We start from the raw sequence: 21,553 nt of genomic DNA on the forward strand, positions 1-21,553 counted from the left end.
ATTTTGAAAATAGCGAGGCATTGTGAGCTTGTAGACCGGCCATTTTCACAATAATTATCTGTGGAACCAAGTCAAACAAAATGTAATGCCTTCAATTCCAAGTGCTTGTCAGGGTGGGTGGGGGGGGTCCCCAGTTCGAATATGATCATTTTGGGGGGTCACGGCATGGAAAGGTTGAGAACCACTGCTATACAATACAAGATACTGCTCATCAATCAATGATGAGAAATCATCTGATGTCCACAATTTATGAACATTTTTCTAATCATCAATGTTGTATTAGACTCAGTAGAGAAGTAGCAGATATAACTTAAGTGTATAGGTCTGCATCTATAGACTTCATACATATACAGTACATGATCACAGTTTGATTGTTTCTCTAGTTTGATTAGCATATTTTATAATTTGTATTATTATAGATAGATAGATAGATTGATATAAACAGTGACTATGCAAAAATATAGCTACATTGCCTATATGATTATGAATATACAGGCAATCAACAGTGGATACAGATAGAGCTGAATGAAATGTGTCAGCTGGCCTACAACAGTATATTTCTTGATAATGCGCAGTCTAAAATAATGAGGCCTAAATGCCATCTACCATTAATGAAATGGTTACAACTGTTAAACTTAAAGGGGATGTTTTTTTTAAGTGTTAGTTTAACATCAGTCCAGCCCTTCTGGGGTCTCCCCATCAGTCCAGCCCTTCTGGGGTCTCCCCATCAGTCCAGCCCTTCTGGGATCTCCCCATCAGTCAGTAAACCCCACAAAGATCAGCTTCAATTTATATTATTGCTCTAGTTGTGTAGTGTTGCCATCTAGTGAAAATAAAAGGAACATACAGCCTTCACCACCATTAAAGGTATACGAGGGAGTTCAGAGGTAAATAAACAGCAGCAGTACTTTTCCCCGACCACCAGGGGGTGACGCAGGAGGGAGTTCCATAGCGAGGTACTTTTTGAAGGCATGGTGCCCGAAAACAGGTTGCTTTATTGGGATACAATATGCGGAAATTCCCGCCCTGCTGGTTCTCTGAATTTTTATTTTTAAATAGGCTCTTTCATGATAAATTGACCACATATATGAAGTTAAACAACTAAATTCTATCCACACGCTATCTTAAAAGTAAATTCTGTGCCTCAAAAACGAAGTTTGAGAGCGTTTTAAAACCGAAAGTAAACGTTCATACGGACACGGACGCGCACGGACGCGCACATGCGTGCGTTAATTTACGTCCCGGACATAAACATAGAACACATAAACATTAGGGAAAATACGGATTTCAGAAGGAGGACTGTGTTTCAATGGAAGAAAACACCCCAGCATCATTATATAGTGGCTGATAGAGGGGAAAAAATGCAAAATATATATATATATATATTTTTTAAATTTAGGCTTAATGTTCCCTACAATGCCTTTAAAGAGATAGTTCACCCCCCAAAATAACTTTTTTTCTATCAATTAGTCACCCCATGGAGACTTGAATTCATGGATATATTTTTTAGTTTTTGTTGAAGTCCTAAGCCAATAATTTGATGACCGGCAGCGGAGCAAGATGTCATTTCTGTTGGGACGGCTGTGCAATTTGTGTTGTAACTAAGTAGCCTGGCTCCAGCCCCTGAATCTCTAGCCTCTCATAATGGAGTGAAACTAAATGAAAATTCAGGCTGAGTGTCAGGCTAGTAACTAAGCATAACCCTAACCCTAAGAGAGAGAATTTGAACGATTCTGTTGGTATGCCGACAGAAAATGTCCAACTAGTTAGATAGGATGTATATGACAAGGATGCTGATCTGTTCTGTTCTGTTCTGTTCTGTTCTGTTAGTATAGTGCTAGCCCTGAAACATGACTATCATGCTTTCGAATATGTAATGGAATGCATGTACTGTACATACTCAATAAAAGAAAGTGTGATACATGTATAGATTTCATACATACAGTAAATCTCAGTTTGTTTTATTATCACATTTATATTATTATTATTATACAATATATGGTATACACATTCACTATAATAGACAGACAGACAGAGAAACCAAACCCACTCTCTGGAAATTAACCAAAGCAAATTGAACAAAAATTACAAAATCTATAATGTATTTCACTACAAGTGGTTTGTTTGTAGCCTTCATCCACTTAAAAATATATATTTATTTTCAATTACTAGTTACTTTGTAGAATTTTGAGTTTTATTACTAAACATACATTATCCACTTAAGCTCCATATATATTTTGGCTATTTTCACAAGATTTCTATACATTGAAATGGGCCATTCTGCACAAGGAGTACTTTTACTTTTGGTACTTTAAGTACATTTTGATGCCAATACTTTTGTACTTTTACTCAAGAAATTCCGGACTTTATTTTTTCTGACTGATACTTCAAAATAATAAATTCTAAACTTTGATTGTAATCACGTTTTTTGTCCAACAACCACCCTGTGCTTTTATTTTGAAAGTGTGTCTGAAAGTCAAGTGACTCCCGGAAGTTTTTGTTTCCTCACCTGTCAGCTCAGACACAGAGACCCTCTGCTACGTTTCTTTGTTTTCCTCTTACAAAAACATAGCTATTTTGTTTCTAGACCCTCTGAATCAACATTACCACATGTCCCAACGCAGACAGGACGTGATATAATTAGAAAAACAGCATCTATTAACAAGGTTAGTGGCTGTCGACATGTAAAACGATAGGTTGCGGACGGTAGCTTCGACCTGCTAGTGTTAAATGGCCAATATAGCTGCTGTTAGCATCAGTGTTGCCATGTCGGCTTATTATAAGCGACTTTGGGCTTCTTTTTCTGTAAAGTTGCATGGGAAAATTGGTAGTTGAGGGTTTGCGGGTTTTTTTGGGGGGCATGTTTCTAAAGTGTACTTGCTTATTTAGGCTTGTTTCCCCAAAAAAAAAAATATATTTAAATTGTTTAAATTATTAAATGTATTATTTATTTATTCTTTACTTTAAATTTAAAGATCTGAAATATTTTCATGGAAATGTTTTGTTCCAGGGAGCATTTGTGTGGTTAGAATATTTAATAAATATCCCAAATATTCCACATTTTATTGCAAGAGTTTTTGAAAATTGCAGATCTGTAAGCTCACAACGCGTCACGATCTTGTAGATCGTCTATTTGAAGATATGCATGCATATAGGTTTAATTAATGTGCTCATGTGGCCTAAATTGCTTCTTTTGGGCTTGTTTTCCTAGACCTGGTTGCTTATTTCTGTCGCAAAACCTGGCAACACTGGTTAGCATTAGCTTAATGTTATCATGTCACATCATCGACCCTTGTCACCAGAGACACGGATGTTCGTAATACTGTGTATACCTTGTTGGTTATTCATATTACAACGTTGATTGTTCTGCAACCGTGGACATAATGTAGAAAAAGGTTTTACTTTGGACTGTCCGAGGTTCAACGCCATAATATTAGCTTTCAAACAGCAGTGGTCATTCATTGTTTACATCGTGTGGGTTCAGATAACTTGGCTTTTTTCTTTTTCTTTGAATTGTACGAGCTTGTCATGCTTCACATGAGCACCTCACTGGATATTTACTAATCTATCCACCTGGAAATGTATGCTCGCTCGTTACGATCAAGACAGAACGAAAGCTACATCGTTGTAAGCAACTGACTGTTTCACTTTCGATTTCGTGAGAGCCTGACCTATGGATACTGACAGCACTTCTGTCAGGATCTCACGAGTCGTTCAAAAACCCACTCAGAATCAGTGGTGGAAAAAGTAGGCCTACTCGTATGTTTTACTTAAGTAAAAGTATCACTGTAGTTGGGATACTGGAATTGTACTGGAGTAAAAGTACAATATTTGCCTCTGAGGTGTAGTGGAGTAGAAGTGAAAGTATTGAAAATGGAAATACTCCAGTAAAGTAAAATTTGTACATTTACTCAACTTCAAGTACAGTATTTGAGTAAATGTACTTATAGTTACTTTCCACCACTGCTTCTGTCGACGTTCAAAAACCCACTCAGAATGATTCTGCATTTAGAGAGTCAGCTGAGTTAAAACAGTTTATGCTGCATGAATGGCTGGCATGATCAGCTTGTTGACATGTTTCATGTAACAATTACAGGCCGACAGCTGGATAGCCACTTAAAGGAGTAGTTCACCCAAATTTTCTATCAATTGCACACCCCATGAAGCCTTGAATTCATGGATTTGTTTTTGTTTTTGTTGCATTCCTAAGCTAATAATTTGTTTCCCGTCTCCTACCGACTAATGTATCCGGTAGGAGACACAAAGTAGATTATTTGTGTCTCCTACCGGAAATACACACGGTCATCAAAATTGTTGGCTTAGGAATGCGACAAAAACAAAAATAAATCCATGAATTCAAGGCTTCATGGGGCGTGCAATTGATATAAAATAAGTCATTTTTTGGGTGAACTCCTCCTTTAAATACTCTAATGCCAGTGCTGCCTGTGACTGATTTCTGACAGATTATGATGCACACTAAGCAAACGTTTACAAATTGACCTACAAGGGTAATTGCCATTGTAAGTGTAGGTCAGTGTATTTGACAATGAAACATATATCATGAGAGAAGGAAAGTTAATAGTCATAGTCATAGTGGTCTGGTCACCTGTTGCTGTCTGTATGAGTCCACCTATCTACCATTATCATTCGTTTTTATATGTTCATCCTGTCCTTGTAGCCCATTGGAAACCTAACAGTGATGTCTTTCTTTATACATTTAATGGTGGTTTAGTTTGATGTTAAAACTCTTGGTGGCAATATAGCTGTCCTACTGGGAGGTAATCAATCTGGGGATATATACTGTACAGTAGGATTCATTTCCATACTATTAATACTACTGTGTAAATAGTTAAGATATTCAAGTGCCAGGAAGCTTAGGCTAACCCCAAGCTGTACTCCCTATGTTGTCAAAAGATTGACATAGTTTAAAGATTGACATAGATTTTATATGCCACACAGTTGCTTTTATTCCTTCTGGAAAACCCAATGTTGTGAGTGAGTAATTGGCCCTTTACTAACAGTCATGGTGGTGAATGGACTATGGACAATGTGTTCTTGACGCCACCCAACATCCTTATCTGCCAAAAACATTGCTGTTATTTTCTATAGATTACTCCTGACGTTGGTTATCTTTTGCAGTGGTACAATTTACTTTGATGCAAGCAGACATTTCTTTTAGAGTACATTTTTCAAACGTAGAAACCAGATTTAGGAATGTAACGCTTTCTTGTAACTGTCCAGTGGTGTGATGTTATGTATGCTGCTGTTGTTAGTCTGTGCACTAGGCATGGAGCCCCTGGCGGTGGATGATGACATCTGCATCCTGAAACACGAGACAGCTTATGGCGCATCTGGTGAGAGCCCTGTGTCGGTGTGTGCCGGCGACGAGTCCGTGGCATCACACTTTGCCCTGGTCACGGCCTACGAGGACATCAAAAAGAGGCTAAGAGACACAGAACGGGAGAATGCTATACTGAGGAAGAGAGTCAAACAGCTGGAGGATAAGGTACACAGTGAGAGAGGAAGAGGATGTTGGGGATGGTGTGAGAGAGAGAGAGATGTCAAGATTAAGAAACCGGAAGTGGAAGAACACTGGTGACTGTTCATATAGATATAACAGCTACAGAGCAAGGCATGGACTTAGAAAGAGATGGTAGGAGATTAGTAAGGTGAGAAAGAGAGAGGAGGAAAGGAATAGGTATCTTCATTTTCTTTTCAAGTTTTGCGCTTGAGGGTGATGGATTTTGGGGCTTTATCGAAAATATTAAATGCGCAAATAGTGGATGGAAACACTTGCCGAATAGGTTTTGAAGAATAAAGCATTGAACTTGAATGACTATCGATTTTGCACAGTTTATAGCATAATATTTTGTATTATAATTAGCCCAGTATTATAACTAAGTAGGCCTATAGTTGTTATTTATAAGTGGAAGCCACCTCGTGACGTCGGGTTTACTAACCAAACGCATTTCCGAACACATTTAGCCCTCATTTCAACTGTAGGCCTACACAGAATAAGTTCAGATGATACAATTAGGCTAATCTGCATGCTGTAATTTTGTGGACACGTTTTATAAAGTACACTTTAATGTAAGATCTTAATAACATCTTTCATATACTCACCTTCATGAATGAGTTTATGTGCGCAGCTTGCGGCTCCATTAATTAAAGTTTCGCACTTATTCTGTGATGCTTTTTGTCCTCCGACATTATGAAAATTCGCTTAATATTTTCAACAGGTTTTATGGAAATCCTGTATAGTTAGAGATGATCTAAGAGATCTAGAGATCAGTTTCCTACCACTGAAATTACAGTAAAGCTGATGTATGAAGATGACTAATCTGTCTCCTCTACTACCATCTTCTCTCTCTTTCTCTCTCTATTCTATGCCTTCTTCCACCTTACTGTCATTTTATTTTTCTTTCTATGATCTTTGTTCTAGCTCTTCAGGCCAGAGGCTCCTCCATCAGAGGGTCCCCAGTATGTAAACAAGGCCTTCAGTGCTTACCGAGGTATCTATATAGAAAAGGAGGACCTACAGATTGAACTCAACAAACTGGTAAGTTTATTGATCAAGTTATCCTTGCCTCAAGCTGAGACATGAGCAACGTTGTAATTTCTCAGCCACTACTACCCATAGAGTTATAATATATCTAGAGGGCGGATTGCCCCGCCCCCCAGCTATTCATTTCTATTAAAGTGCTCAGTGGCATTTTGAAGCACCCGGAAGTAAGAATAGGAATCAATATGGAACCAATATGAACCAATGGAATGGATCCATGGGTCGTGACGCGTCGGGAGACGCACTTGCAGTAGCATTTAAGTGCATTCTCAGATTTGACCACCAGGCTTGGCCGCTTCACTGTTCTACCGTAGTTCTGGGGGCTTGCTACTACCCCAAACCAAGGACAATAGCATTCAGAGAGCCCAAACTTAAAAACAAAAAATGTACAATACTAAATTAAAATTGTTAAATTAAATGAAAGAAAAAATATACAGCAGATGAGAGAAAGAATATACTAATAAGGTCAGGGACGGCCTTAAGAATCTGTGGCCTGTTTCAAGAGCTAATGTGGGGCCCCCATATCATCATCCTTGTCCAGTGTAAATAAAAAAAATAAGTAGATCAGTAAACTGTGTGATTTGATCATGAAGTACAGGAACACTGAATCAAACGCACCCATCCATGCACTGTGCAGTTGCATAGTTTGTTTGACCCTGCTGTCTGTGTTGGAATACTGAACATCATGAAACATCACAACTTATTTTGCCATTTTACTTGAATAGTTTTTGCCAAAAACCAACCGCACTCGATATCAGAAATCAGTAAATAAACCGTTTTGGAAAGGCTTTGCACAGCAGTATTGCTCTCCCTCCAGCACAGACCTGTGCTGTGCACAAACGCACTGGAACAATTTAGAAGCAATTTACAAGCAACCTAACTGTTGTTTATATTGACCTAACATTAGCAGATGTGTTTTCTTGTTGGAAATGTCATCATGATGGGTTGTTTGTGGGTTTTGGCAGGCAGATGCTGTACCCTCTTTCCGGTAGGCACTGAATCTTTTAGTACTGGCCTACTTTCTCCCCTAGGTAAAACATAAATAAAAGTTACTGTTAAATATCAGGTCTGCAGATAGTCTACCAAATTCTGGTACATCTCAAATGCTCACTTGTGAATAGTACTACTGTATTTATTAATACGCATATTAACACCGCATCTTAACGTCCACCTTTCTCCTTCTCTGTCTTCCTTCTGTCTTTGGCAGAAAAAGGAGAAGAATGAGAGTGAGAAGTTGCTGACAGAGCAGCTACAGGCCAAAGAGTTGGAGGTGCTTCAGCTGAGGACAGAGATGGAGACCAGCCAAGGTAGAGGTACAGCACACAGGACTGTATTTATTGTTCGCTCTAACATGCATTACTGCTGTGTTTTTGGTATTTCCAAATTCAATGTAATAATATGTGCTCTTAAGGGACCACGTCATATAATTGGTCCTCACTAATGCTCAATAGAAGATGCCAACATTTCAGTCTATTCGCTCTGTGTCTCAATGAAGGGCTGTGGACAGTCACTCGTAGGCAGGTTTGGTCATTTCAAACAATATTTTAGACTTTTTAAATGTATTTATTATGCAAGAAAAATGAGAAAGGCTATACTAGTTTATATTAGCTTGGAATCCTCATCAATTATGTTATTGGTAGGCAGGTTTCTGAACTGTCGATAGCCCACCAATGAATCTGCCATCTTATAATGAGTGTTAGTGAGGACCAGTTATATGAAGATGATGACCAAAAATGGGCGAAGTGGTCCTTTAAGACTTATAATAATACTGCAGAAATGGAAAACCATACTGAAATCTCAGTTAGGATAACCACTGCAGGCATAGTGCGTTATCCATCACCTCTGACAGTTGCACTGGCACAGCACTTAAATCTACACACTATGTTTTGTTTTTATTTTTAAAGATTATTTTCGGGCATTTTATGCTTTATTTCACAAGGTCAGTGTAGAGATACAGAAAACTAAGAACAAAAAGAGAGGAGAGACATGCGAGACAGGACAGGGTCGGATTCGAACCCAGGTCCTTGTGCTCAGTAGGAGCATGGTGTGGGCACTAACTGGCTGAGCCACCAGGCACCCGACTCTACACACCATGTTGTAAATGAAAGAGCATCTCACATTAGAGTGCAATTCCTTTAGTCATAGGATAATGTGTATTTTAGAAATATTGACCAGTAATCATCTGCTAACTCAACTGTATCTACTGTAATGGTAGCATTGCCCCAAAAACACATAGACAAGGTAAAGATGGATGCACAAGGCACGCAAAGATGGATTTAAGTGTTAGTGCTCTGAAATGAATAATTATTACTTACAATATACATATATTCAGAAAAGGTTTATATTTACCGTCTTCATCTTTTCAGCAAGGGATAATTGACGGCGAGCCGGTCATTGTTGAGAAATAAACTCCCGACAGGGTGATTAAACACAGAGGCGAAGCAAAGTATTTTACAAAACAAAGTATTTTCTTGCTTACGGTAATGAAAGTATTACATTAATTTATGCCAGGTGCGGCCGTCCGTCCGTCCAGCGCAACACGGTCGCCTCGGAAAACAACAGGAAGTGTAGTGGCTCAAATGGAATCACTTTTCGGTTATTGCATCGTCTATTTCTCACTTCAAATGTTTTCAAAAACATTCTTGAGAGCAACGTTTAGTTGTAAATGACATGGTGTGTTTGTTTACATGGCTTTCATGTTGGATTCAGCATAAAATCAAGCAGCGCAGGTTGATATGAGCCAGGTGCTCTGAGCCTTTGATTAGACAGAGGTCTGTTATTGCTCTCAGCGGTCATTATTCAGAAATAACACCACCGAATTCAGTGATTGACCAATCAGAATCAAGCATTCAACCAAGCCATGTAATAATCACGTTTATACTCTTGTCCATGCATGTCCAGTGATGAAGAGTCTCACCAGCCCCCCAGACTACTTGGAGGTGGACAGGGTCAACTCTGAACTAAAGGTCCGCACGCTGCAGGAGGAACTGGAGAGGTTAACGCTGCAAAACGGCAGACTGCTGGAGAGACTTGGGGTAAGAAAACTAAACGGCACCTGTACACACTTAGTATGTAAAGGTAGAGTAAGTGGTTAAAACTGAAATATTTTTGTTAAGCTAACGTTCTATATTGAGATGGTAATCATTGCTATAGACAATAGAGTGTTCAGTAACAGGGGTCTCGCCGTCTCTGCAACGCATTAATAAACAGCAAATACATTTTCAGGTTCAATATTATAGTGTTCCAGTTCCAATTTTGTCTGCTCATTTATTTTGTTTCATCACTTCGAATTTCACTTGTTTATCCAGTATCCTGTATGAGTTGAGTTCTCTCTCATGATTGGATGAAAATGACCTGAAAATGTATTTTCTGTTTACCAAAGAACTATCTGAACGAATACGCTATAGCAAAGATTGATTACCAACAAAAGAAAATCACTTTCTGCACCTTAAACCTCACTAGACTTGTTTTTTCTTTTTGACACTTTATTTTGTTTTAGGAACCCCAAGGTCTCAACGGAGAAGACTTGGACTTGGACCACGACACCAGGTACAGTACTTAAAGAATATTACAGAAATCGGGTTACAGAAATGGGGGCACGGTGGCGCAGTCGGTAGCGCTGTCGTGTCGCCTCACAGCTAGTTGGAATAACGTGTTCCTTCCACGCGCTACGTCCTACCGGGGAAACTCCCCCCTGTCAGGTGATAAGAAGGTCAGTTGGCTCTCAGGCATTGAAGGAGGCATGAGCTCGGCCCTGGGCTCCCTAGGCTGGTGGAGGGAGTGTAGCGCCCAGGATTACTTAGAAAATTGGCACCGGGTGAAAAAGGGTTACAAAATTGTGGGACAAAAAAAAAAAAAATCGGGTTGGTACCAATACTAGGTATTCTTCAAAAGTGTCAAAAGGTTTTCTTTTTTAAATTAATTTACATTCCACTTGTAGAGCCATACGTGATAATGACTAATGTAAACCATGTACAGTAGGCTACTGCAAATATTGTTTTAATAATCCATTTAACAAGCAGTTTAATTTCAAGAAATGAGAAGATCACTTATTTTAGGCTGCTATGTAGCTGCTGGTAGATTACATTATAATGGAGTAAACCTGTCACTGTCATCTACTGTTGGCATTTTTAAAAGCAATCATAATTCTATTGGATTTGTTGGGTCCATATAGTACCCGACCTGTCCAGGGTTTCTCTGGTCCCTCTCATCACGGACATGCACCAGGTTGTTTCTGTAATAAATATGTTGTTACCAATTGGATCTCTGAATGAATTTCACGGGTCCATTAGGGTTTCGGTTTGTCATTTTGGACCTGTGAAGACCTCAACTCTACACCTCTGCACAGTGCACCTCTGTACAGTTCAATATCATACTGTCTTCTTGACCGTCAATGGCTTCACTAAGTTAAGGGCTCCCAGACAGCCATTGACATACTGACTGAGCTTGCCCTTGATTTATAACGGGCTTCCCTGGCAGCAGAGGCTCTGAATCAGCAGAGAGATGTGTCCTTCTCAATCAAAACAAAAGGCCACATTGCTACACTATCAGCCTTTTCAATTCTGGCATCCTTAAAAGATGGTGTGCCACAGCCACAGGCCTATTCACTCCTGGATAATGGTCATTGGGTATTACTGTTATATTTCCCCATTTGTTCCTCCGGAAATGGTACATTTACTGTAAGTGTTATGAAGTTGTATTTATGTGGACACATCCAACAGCTCATTAAAAATACTGGCTTTGACTTTGTCGCCACTCACCGCCCACGTGCACCTTTCACTCCCATCCCTCGGACAGTCTCCTTTGCCTAATGGGAATGGCAATCTTTTTAAACACTTTAAACACACTCAAAGCCCATGTGCAAGTAGGATGTAGAGTAGACCATAGTGTAGTTGACTCATCTGGACACTAGGGGGAGGTATATACCAACAAAATTCAGTACACAGCAAATATTGCCCATTCAAAATTGGCATAAGAAATTAAGTTGGCCTCTTGATTTGGGAATTATCTGTGAATTATCTCTCTCCTTCATCCTTATCTTTTTCGTTTTTAAGCCAGTCTCTGACATTTAGATAAAGTGTGGATGAGATTTCACATGTAACAAAAGTGTGGAAAGGCCAGTTTTTCAGTGCTGGTGGATTAAACTTAACTATGATACCAGCATTTTGTTAATTTCACTTAAATACTGTTTATTGGTTCACTTTTATAGTGGTAAATACTGTCATTTGATTTGTAACATTTTGGCATTCTCCACACTTTTATTCTCATTCTCAAAGTTCACGCCAACATTTTTACCACAGCGTCTAGAGATAGTGCTCGGGGGCATCTGTTAAAATGAATCTTAAGCCAATGGACTGTTATTTGCAGGGAGAGGAACATGCAGCAGATATACGAGGCTCTGTGCTCTGAGATTACACGTCTCCACTCTGAGCTGAAACACCAAACAAGCGTGGTCAGGAAACTAAAACCACTGCTCAATGACAACAGACAAGGTGAGGCCTGCTGGACACACACACACACACACACAGTTTCTCTCCTTTGTTTAAATGTGGTTTTGTGTATATGGGCATGTGCAGGAGGCACGTAGCATACTTACATCCTCACACATAGTACAAACCGGCCATTGCGGTCAATTGCTAGTTTCCGACCGACAGTTAGTTTTCCGATACATACTGTAGGCGCGGCGTAGGGCACAGTCTGTACCATGCAAACTTGCATGGCGTCAGGTTGAACACGTCACTCAGGTTCAACGTGGCAGATGACATTACTGAGACATTCATCACCACGGTTCAGAAATATTTAACCCATTAAGACCTGGTACGCATCTGTGTCACTTTTTGATTTGAGCTAAAAAAGCATTATTTTACACCTGGCTATTCAAAAATAGCAGATATACAAGCTCATTGTGCCGCGCTGCGAGCTTGTAGATCTGCTATTTTTTTTTAAATCGTGAAATCTTTGAATATATATATTATTTTAAAGCGATCATTTTTAACTCAAAACTAAAAAAAAAATGTTTGAAAATTTAAAAAATATGTTGGAACAACATATTTTGAGATGGGGGTCGGCGGCCAAATACATATCATTTTGGGGGTCCTTGACATGAAAAAGTTTGAGCACCACTGATATAGAAACATAGGTTTTTCAGAATACTGTTGGGAAGACATTTGCAGAATCGGCTTCAGGTCTTAATGGGTTAATACATTATTACATTACTTTCAGCACCATGGAGGTGAGGAGAGCGGCGAGGCCAGAGAGAGAGAGTGAGATACTGTTGATTTCAATAAGTACACTTCATTTCTGATATTATTAAATATTCAAGGACGTCTCATCTTTGAAGAATTTAGTGAACCCCTACACTTCTGGTTTTGTTTTTCTTTCTCTGAACAACGTATAGACGTAGACCTATCACGATTATTTCATACATTTGCCTCGATTACGATTCATGAACAAATTATTTTTAGCCTGATTAATTATTATTATCTAAAAAAAAAAGGCAAAACTGAGGGTTAAACAGCTGTGTATTATGTTTGTGTTAACCCATTCAATCCGGGAACGCATCTCTGTCATTTTAGATTTCTTCGGCTATTTAAAAATAGCAGATATAGTGCCACGCTATGAGCTTGTAGATCTGCTCTTTTTTTTTATCGTGAAAATGTGTGCAAATCTTTAAATATATATATTTTTAAAGCGAACATTTGTAAAATATTTTGTTCCAGGGACCCCCAGAAGCAAAGATTTGAGTTACAAATGGTCGCTTAAAAAAAAGTATATATTCAAAGATTTGCACAAATTTTCACAATTAAAAAAACATTTGCAGATCTACAAGCCCATAGCGCGGTACTCGGTGCAGGACTTAGGAAGGCATGATTCTGAACTCATGCCAAAATATGCCACTAGTCACTGCTTGTGGTCCATCTCTGGTTTGCATGTTTTTTAGTTTGCGGTGGGCTTCAGTTTTCCCTGTCTGGCATCACAATATCGCTTTCAGCATTGTGCGGGCATTCTGGTGATGCCAGAAGATGTGGACAAGTGCACGAGCAGACCCGTTTCCTCAGCCGAAAAACGCTTCTCCTCCAAATTGCCAACTCTGCAATGTACAAAGAAATGCGCAAGGTGCAGACGCACCTGGCTCTGAAAGGCAATGGGAGATGACACTCGCAATTGGTTTAATTCATGGTATGCCCAAAAGTGACCCATGATTAATGAAGAGACTAAAAACAATTGTTGCGTCTTGTGCCGTGCATTGCTCCCAGATTATGCACAGTTTAACAAGAGAAAAGTGGAGTTGGACTGACGCACCCAAATGCACTTGTGCCATGCACTTTAGAGTAGACCATGCACCATAAATAGTTTAAATGGGGCCCAAAAGCTATTTGCAGTTTTAACAAATTGAACCAAGTTTATTATCCTGCTGAATTGAATATTATGTTCGATATTTTGTTGTGCATTATCAGACCCCCAGAAGCAAAGATTTAAAAATAATTAAATATATATATATTCAAAGATTTGCACAAATTGTCATGATTTTTCAAAAGTAGCAGATCTACATGCCGCGCTATGAGCTTGTACCGGTGTATCTGCTATTTTTGAATAGCCACAGAAATCTAAAATGACAGAGATGCGTTCCCGGAATTGAATGTGTTAACCTGCCCCTAACCCCAGAACATGAGGGACTTGCAACATCCTGTCACACCTCTGTACTGGGCTTTACACAGTAGCTCTACTGCAGCTACCTGACAATGCTGATCCAATTTACATGACTGTACATGATAGCAGAAAGTAACTTTCAAGAGTGTAGCTGCAGAGGTTGTTGTTGCTCTTGATTGAACTGTAATCTTTATGATGGTAAATGTAGGTCATTTTCAGTGTCATTGTAGCAAATTACTAGAATCTTGTGGGTGATTTATGAATGACTTACTAATGTTGTGCAGGCCTGTGTTACAAATGCACTTAACCCATTTAAACCGAATATAATTTCTTACCTGGGGTCCCCCAGGGGTCTATACTTGCTACAAGCTGTGAGCTTGTAGATCGGTTATTTTCGCCAAATGTTCGCAAGAGAATAGGGACGCTAGGACTCATGTGGTTAAACGGGAAAAGGAAGTCAAATTGGAGCCACCAAAACAAAATAAAAGAAATTGGAGCCACATTGCTCTGCAGGACACAAAAAGACATGTAACATCAATAAAAATGAGCTATATAGATGACTGGCATCATATTGAACTAGTCTGGAATTTGAAATTATGTGTAATCACTGGAATTTGACATCTAACGCAGTGGTTCTTAACCTTTTCAGGCCGTGACCCCCCAAAATAATCATATTTGAACTGGGGACCCCCCACCCTGACAAGCACTTGGAATTGTAAGCATTACATTTAGTTTGACTCTGTTCCACTGATAAATATTGTGAAAATAGCTGATCTTGTGAGCGTGGTGATCGGCTATTTTAAAAGAAATCGCCTCTTATATTATTTGACAATTTGGACAATGTTTGACCAGTTTTTATGGTATAGTTTGTTGATTACTGTTGATGCAGTAATGGTCTTTTCTCTTTTTTTTAGATATTAAAAAGGTCTTAAAAGTCTTTACATTGTCACTTGTCACTTGTCATCTCGGGACCCCCCAAGAAATCATGTGGGGACGCCCCTGGGACTCACAGGTTGAAAACCACTGATCTAACGGACAGTTTGAAATAAGTTGTCTGTGTGCTTCTCTGTATTATACTCTACCAGCTGTACCACTGTAAGACTTTTCCCCCAGCTCATGGTTGCAGTTTGACTCATAAGGCTTGTGAGAAGACTACAGACGTTGTCCAAGTGCTAAAATGCTGTAAGGCATTGGTTCTCAAAGTGGGGTCCGGGGACCCCCAGCGGTCCTTGGCGGGGTACGAGGGGGTCCCCAGCTAAATAAGTTAATATAGCGTCACAATCATTTTAACCAATTTAACTATTATTGTATACTACTATTTTTTATCGTGAAAATTTGCACAAATCTTTGAATATATATATTGTTTTTAAAGCCAAAATATTTTACTCAAATCTTTGCTTCTGGGGGTCCCTGTCCGTGGCCAAATTCAATTTTGGGGGTCCTTGAAATGAAAAGGTTTGAGAACCAATGCTGTAAGGATATTATGAACTGGTCTGCTCCCTCCAGGTCTGTCCCTCTGACCTGATGTTTCCCACCCTAGAAGACATTCCCTTTGTTGTCTGACTGCTCCCTTTGTGTGACAGAAGAGGAGATGGGGATGGGAAAATTAAAAGGAAATATGGCAAGAAAATAAACATAGGCCTATTTATTCCACCAAATAAGGATGTAATCCTGAAACGTAGATGAGATGGATAGAGAAATAAGGAGAATAGGAGAGAGAGAGTGAGAATGTGAGGGAGGGGGAGGGGAAGGGTAGTGAGGGGAAGAGGGATGGTTATGTATTTATTCAAAGATATTGTGCATCTGTATTCTTCTAAGGTCCCTCCTTTGGAATCACTTTTATTCAAATCTGGGCCTCACGAGACCCTCTCAGGGATGAGAAGAACAGAGGGAGGGAGGGAGGGATGAATGGATGGATGACTGGAGGGAAGAAAGGCGAAGGAGGAACTCTCATTTAAACTTTATTATCCGCTCAAGATGATGATTTGATGGCAAAGCCGTGGTGTGTGCATGATTAGGATATTGGCTTTGACTTGTACACAGTGTGATATCTTACACTCAAAGTCTAGTTACTGCCTGGACTTTCAACATTTTCTGAGTTTCACAATTGTTTGAGATCCTTTTTATTTAGTGGCCTTGACATTTACACCACCCAGAGGTCTCAAACTACTGTATTTTAGTTTGTTCTACCTCACAGCTTGTTTTGTAAGGAGTTGAATGTGATATTATATATTTTTTATGTCTTCGGACAGAAGTAACCATACTCATATTTAACGTAGAGTAAGTAATTAGAGTGCAAAGAACAAAAGTGTAATTCCTGCCAAAGTGTGAAATGCAGCTGTCAGCTAAAGTAGTTGGCTTCATTTGAACTTTCCGCTCACATTTGAGATCTATTGTTCCCTGTCTAAACCATGAGATATCCGTTTCCCTTTTCAAATGAACTTGAAAAGGTAGTTTCAAATCGGTTGGTGTTTTGAAATGTATTAGAAATATTTAATAGATATCAAGTCTATTGAATCTTTTTTCTTTCTGTCTTTTCTGCAAATGGAAGTTTGTTTTGTCAGTGCACTTGTGCATAGGTACATTTTCACACTCTCAGGGTTAAATTAACACTCTGGATTTTTGCACTGGACTGTGCACATATCCTCTCTTGCAGAAACCTTTCCAGCCACATATCCATAAAGGTATTTTATTTTAGTGGCAGATATACAACATTTCTTCCTTTCTTTTTCAATCAAATGCTTTCATGAATGAGTGCTCTGTTACAAACTTTCTAACATTTTTTTTGATGTACGGGTGCAAACTAATAGATTGAATTGATTATTCAAAAATAATACATTTTAATGAAATCATTGATTTTCAAAAATAGTGAAAATAGCAGATCTACAAATTTACACTAAATTGCTTACACTAAATTGACTATTTTCGCAATAGTTTTGTAACACACACTGCGTAATAAATGATAAGACGGGGCTTAACACATTGCCTGCCAGAGTTTTTTCAGATTTTTAGCTGTTGCCTGCCAGGGTTTTGCCATGTTTTTGGTACCTGTTCGCGTAGCCACAGATTTTTTTCCTCCAGTATGATTGATCCCCAGATGGTTTCTAATCACAGATGAGATTCAGGTGTGGTTTCACAAATGTCAACGAGGTCATTTTGACCTCGTTGACATGTTTGGTTGATGTTTCAATATAGCTCAAAAGCAGTAGTTTTAAACCAAAAAACAAAGTGAATTGTTTGTCCGTTTGAATTTTAACATTGAAGTGAATGGAGCAGCAAATCTTCGAACATTTTTAGCTCCTAATCTGTGCATAATTCGACAAGGGTTGAAATTATAAAAAAATGCAAAAAAAAAAAAAAAAATTTTTTTTTTGAAAAAAAAATTTTTTTTTTTCCTTTTTTCCAAAGACGTATATATACGTCTTTGGCAGACAACAGCTGATCATTAAAAGACGTATATATACGTCTTTGGCAGCTAATGTGTTAAGTGGTTAATCACAATAATCAATTTGATCAATTATAAAAAATCAATTAGAATGTCTTTGTATTGTTTTGTTGTTGTTGTGTATAAAAAGTGCTTCTCGATTATTCAATTAACTGAAAAAGGAATCGTTAGTATAATTACTAACAAATTAATCGATAGTTTCAGCCCTAGAACGAGGCTGATAATACTACCAGTACCAATATCATCAGAATGTTCCTCCCATCAACTATCATGTAATATGTCATCATACCTTCTTTTGGTCTTTTTCGCTCCATCCCCTGCTCTCTCCCTCCATCTCCCTTTTCATCCGTCCCTTATTTCCCACCTTCCTCTCTCTTTCTAGACACAGTTCCTGTCCAGTGCCTGGACGATGTGGAGAAGAACAACAACCATCCAGCACTCCGCGTGTCTGTGCCTCGCCCCCCTAGCGCCCCCCCAGTCCCCTCCAGCTCCGGTCGCCCTTGCCCCCCTGTCGGCGCCCCATCGGGACCCCCACTGGACGGACTGAGGGAAGACTGTTGGAACAACGGGCCCTGGTCCACCCAACACTGCCCCGCTGGGGCCATGGGTGGGAACCTCCTGCCTCCCCCTCCTGTCAACCAGGCCTCCCTGGATGATAGCTCTTGGTCCTTCCCCAGCCCCCCCAAGCCCAGTGACGCCATGTTCTGGGAGGGACATCCCAGTAGCCCCCCTATCTTTGCTGCCTCTACCACCTCCAACTCCTCCTCCTCACCAGTGGGGAACTGTAGCCCCAAGAGCCCCCCCAATACCAAGTGGGCCAAGCCCTACTGAGGAAGACTTTGATTAACAAATATGTGAATGTCTGGGTAAACAAATGGATGAATGGAGTCTCCAACCCTGCCACATAGCTACCACCCAACCTGCCTTAAGTTGATAAGACCACTCTTCTGGACTGGACTGGACTGGACCGGACCTACTGACCATGGGAACTAACCACAGGGTCAGATGGGGACTTTTCTAAGTATAGCTCTTGGACACTCATTGTTAATGTGGCACCTCTGTAGAACATATCTGACGCCTTGGTGGAGAACATATCTGAACTTAACAGGGGGAAAGTTGTTGAGAGGCCTACAGCAGATGGATCTGTGTGTGTGTGTGTGTGTGTGTGTGTGTGTGTGTGTGTGTGTGTGTGTGTGTGTGTGTGTGTGTGTGTGTGTGTGTGTGTGTGTGTGTGTGTGTGTGTGTGTGTGTGTGTGTGTGTGTGTGTGTGTGTGTGTGTGTGTGTGTGTGTGTTTGTGTGTGTGTAGAGGTGGGTGTGGGTGTTTGCGTGTGTGTCTGTGATGTATGCAAGTACATAAATGCATTAATGCATGAGTGTGCACAAGCATGTATGCGAGCAGAGCGCGTCTGTGTGTGTGCCAATTAACGTGTGTGGGAGAAAAAGCATCTTCTGCTTGCCTGCATCATCAGCTCATAATAATCCTATAGGGCTTCGAGGGCCTTCTTTTACATTCACTGTGGCCACACTGATCCAATTCCACAGCTGGATGCATAGTACTAGATTTTATAAAACTGTACCCCCTGCAATGTAAGTCTCTTTACATGTGATTGTTGTAACGTATAAAAGGTATATAGTGCTATGGTTGTTTCATGATAGTGTGAAGGCTATGTCTAGGTATGCGGACTCAATGTGTTTGTTTTTTGTACTATGATGGATACAGACAACAGTACAGTTAAACCAGTAGGATAAACCGAAGAGTTTCATTCCAATAAAGTACGTCCAGCAATTGAAAATCGTACATCTGCTCCACTTTCTCTGCTGAAGCGATTGCTGGCATTGCAATGAAATTATGAAATATTCTCAGACCTTCTACAAGTCATTAGCTATCTTGAAATACCATTGCTTTGAAAAGTGCAAAAAAAGTTTAAAATTACAGTAAATTAAAATGCAATGCTGCATTTATATTTTTGAGAAGTTATAAATAGCAATTCATACTTTTATTCTAAAATAGATACAGCCTTTGGAATGGAACTCTCTAGCATCACTAGCACCAAAAAAACAAACAAAAAAGCTCAACTGTTTACTATTTCACTCATGATACAATTCTACAACTCAAGCAAGCCTCTCTTTAAACCTGCCTATTAACACATACTCAGCTCTCGCAGACCTTTTGTCAAATGAATATGTGTAGCATTTTTTTCTTTAGCCACACACACAAAAAACAGACATTATAAAAGGGACACGGAGATGCCAGGCTGGGGGAGGACCTACAATATGTTTACCCTAAACCAGGGGAACATGGGAGTTTCTATGATGACGGTACCTCTCCGATTGACAGTGTGGTTGACAGCTGAACCAACAATCCTCCAACCTCCTGCAATGAGACGGTCAACCTTGATATCTGCAGTTTGTTGGAAGTGTTCAATGACTTGTAAGAGTGATTTCAAGGTGGTCTCTGATTGAGTCAATTGTTTCCTATGTGCAACAGCAATCTCTTTGCCTTGTGGGCACAGGGTTGCTCACAAGAGTATTTAGGGGAATGTTTGTACGTTTATTTTGAGGATTTACTGAATAGGTTCCATACACTCCCCTGCATTGACACCTTATTGTGGGTGCAGGTTCTGAACAATAGCAACTAGGAACATCTGTACTGTGCTGAAATGTTTATCTGTGAGTATGAGTTAGGCTGTTGTGTGATGAGGGCAGTTGAAACATGTAAGTACAGAGCTTAATAAGGTGCTCATGACAATGGGATTATCATTCAGTCTTCATAATCAGAACAGCGTGTAGAAACCTTGTGAAACTTTTATAAGGTGTGAATCGGGAGCACACAGAATGAAGTATACAGTACAAGACTGTGCATATCTGTATAAATGTATATGGCGGGCTTTAAGTATTCTGCCAGGCTGAGTTTTGCACTCCAAACCATTGGTTTTGGCCTTCCCTCTACCCTCTTACGATTTTTTTTTATGTGTTAAATATTTATCTGCTGTGGGGGAAAGACATACGATAAGTGAATTATAACCTGAAGTGTAATGTGATTTATGACTTGTGAAATTGGTGCACAAAGCACAAAGGGCCATGGTCATTAGAGATTTATCTTTCTTCCATTTTTTCTTTCAGTCTGTTCCATAGCAGTTGTGATCTATTATTTCTTAATTTATAAGAAATGTTATTTTACAGCAGCAGTTTCATAATTCTGTGAACAATTTGCAAACCAAAATGCAATGTACAGTAGATATGGATTATATTTTAGAATTACTGCACTTCAGACTGTTTGTAAATATGACTTAAATTAAATGAAAGAATGAATGTGACTGTATGGTATTGTTCCATGCCTATATTAATATACTTGAAATTCAATTTGGGGAAATTATCTAACCACTCTAACTTAACATATCCACCTAGTCTGTAGTTGAAACCAGCTCTCCGATAACGACAAATAGCGAAAAGATCTACAAGATCTAGGCTTCCCAATATGTTTTGACCTTTGCTATCGTTTATTTTTTTAAACTAACAGGGCTAATGTGGTTAAGAGAATCAAACTTGGTGCAGGGCCATCTCACATACAAAAATATGTAGGGCCAGCATAAAATGTTATGGCTTTGCGAAGACGATTAATGTGAATATAGAATAACGTAGTGCTATTAATTGTATAACATTTTTCTAATGACATCTTGATCTAATATCTTTTCATTTTGCACACGTCTTGCATTAAGTCAGGTTAAACAGGAGACCCTAACCACACAGGTATAGCATGTTTATTAGAAAGCAACAGACACTAAGATATTTGGTTTACCAATTTGTCTCACTAGTTTAGTTGACAGGTTTTTTTCAATTCCTGTATGTTAATTGGTTAATATATATATGCTACCTGTTCACATGTAACAAACAT

General features: G+C 39.3%; 1 protein-coding gene across 3 annotated transcripts; it reads left to right on the forward strand.

The window, feature by feature from the left end:
• Positions 1-2,512: 2,512 nt before the first annotated feature.
• On the forward strand, positions 2,513-20,974 carry azi2 (5-azacytidine induced 2). Of its 3 annotated transcripts, none has more exons than XM_084051857.1 (9): positions 2,513-2,666; positions 5,274-5,506; positions 6,443-6,559; positions 7,770-7,875; positions 9,464-9,597; positions 10,062-10,111; positions 11,930-12,054; positions 18,040-18,842; positions 18,965-20,974. In XM_084051857.1, exons 2-8 carry the CDS (start codon positions 5,288-5,290, stop codon positions 18,486-18,488), a joined length of 1,200 nt encoding a protein of 399 aa, XP_083907983.1. In that variant the 5' UTR covers positions 2,513-2,666; positions 5,274-5,287; the 3' UTR covers positions 18,489-18,842; positions 18,965-20,974. The 3 variants fall into 3 exon arrangements, with proteins under 3 accessions (XP_083907983.1, XP_083907984.1, XP_083907985.1); XM_084051858.1 differs by having other exon boundaries at positions 18,040-18,834; XM_084051859.1 differs by having other exon boundaries at positions 7,770-7,869.
• The last annotated feature ends 579 nt before the right edge of the window (positions 20,975-21,553 follow it).

Source organism: Gymnoscopelus microlampas (genome assembly GCF_963454915.1).
Source record: "Gymnoscopelus microlampas genome assembly, chromosome: 3".
Lineage (NCBI taxonomy): Eukaryota > Metazoa > Chordata > Actinopteri > Myctophiformes > Myctophidae > Gymnoscopelus > Gymnoscopelus microlampas.

Coding starts and splice junctions, on each gene's coding strand:
- azi2 (XM_084051857.1), top strand. CDS start 5,288: ATGGAGCCCCTGGCGGTGGATGATGACATCTGCATCCTGAAACACGAG. Junction 7,876..9,463: donor GGAGACCAGCCAAGGTAGAG/GTACAGCACACA, acceptor ATGCATGTCCAG/TGATGAAGAGTCTCACCAGC. Junction 10,112..11,929: donor GACTTGGACCACGACACCAG/GTACAGTACTTA, acceptor TGTTATTTGCAG/GGAGAGGAACATGCAGCAGA.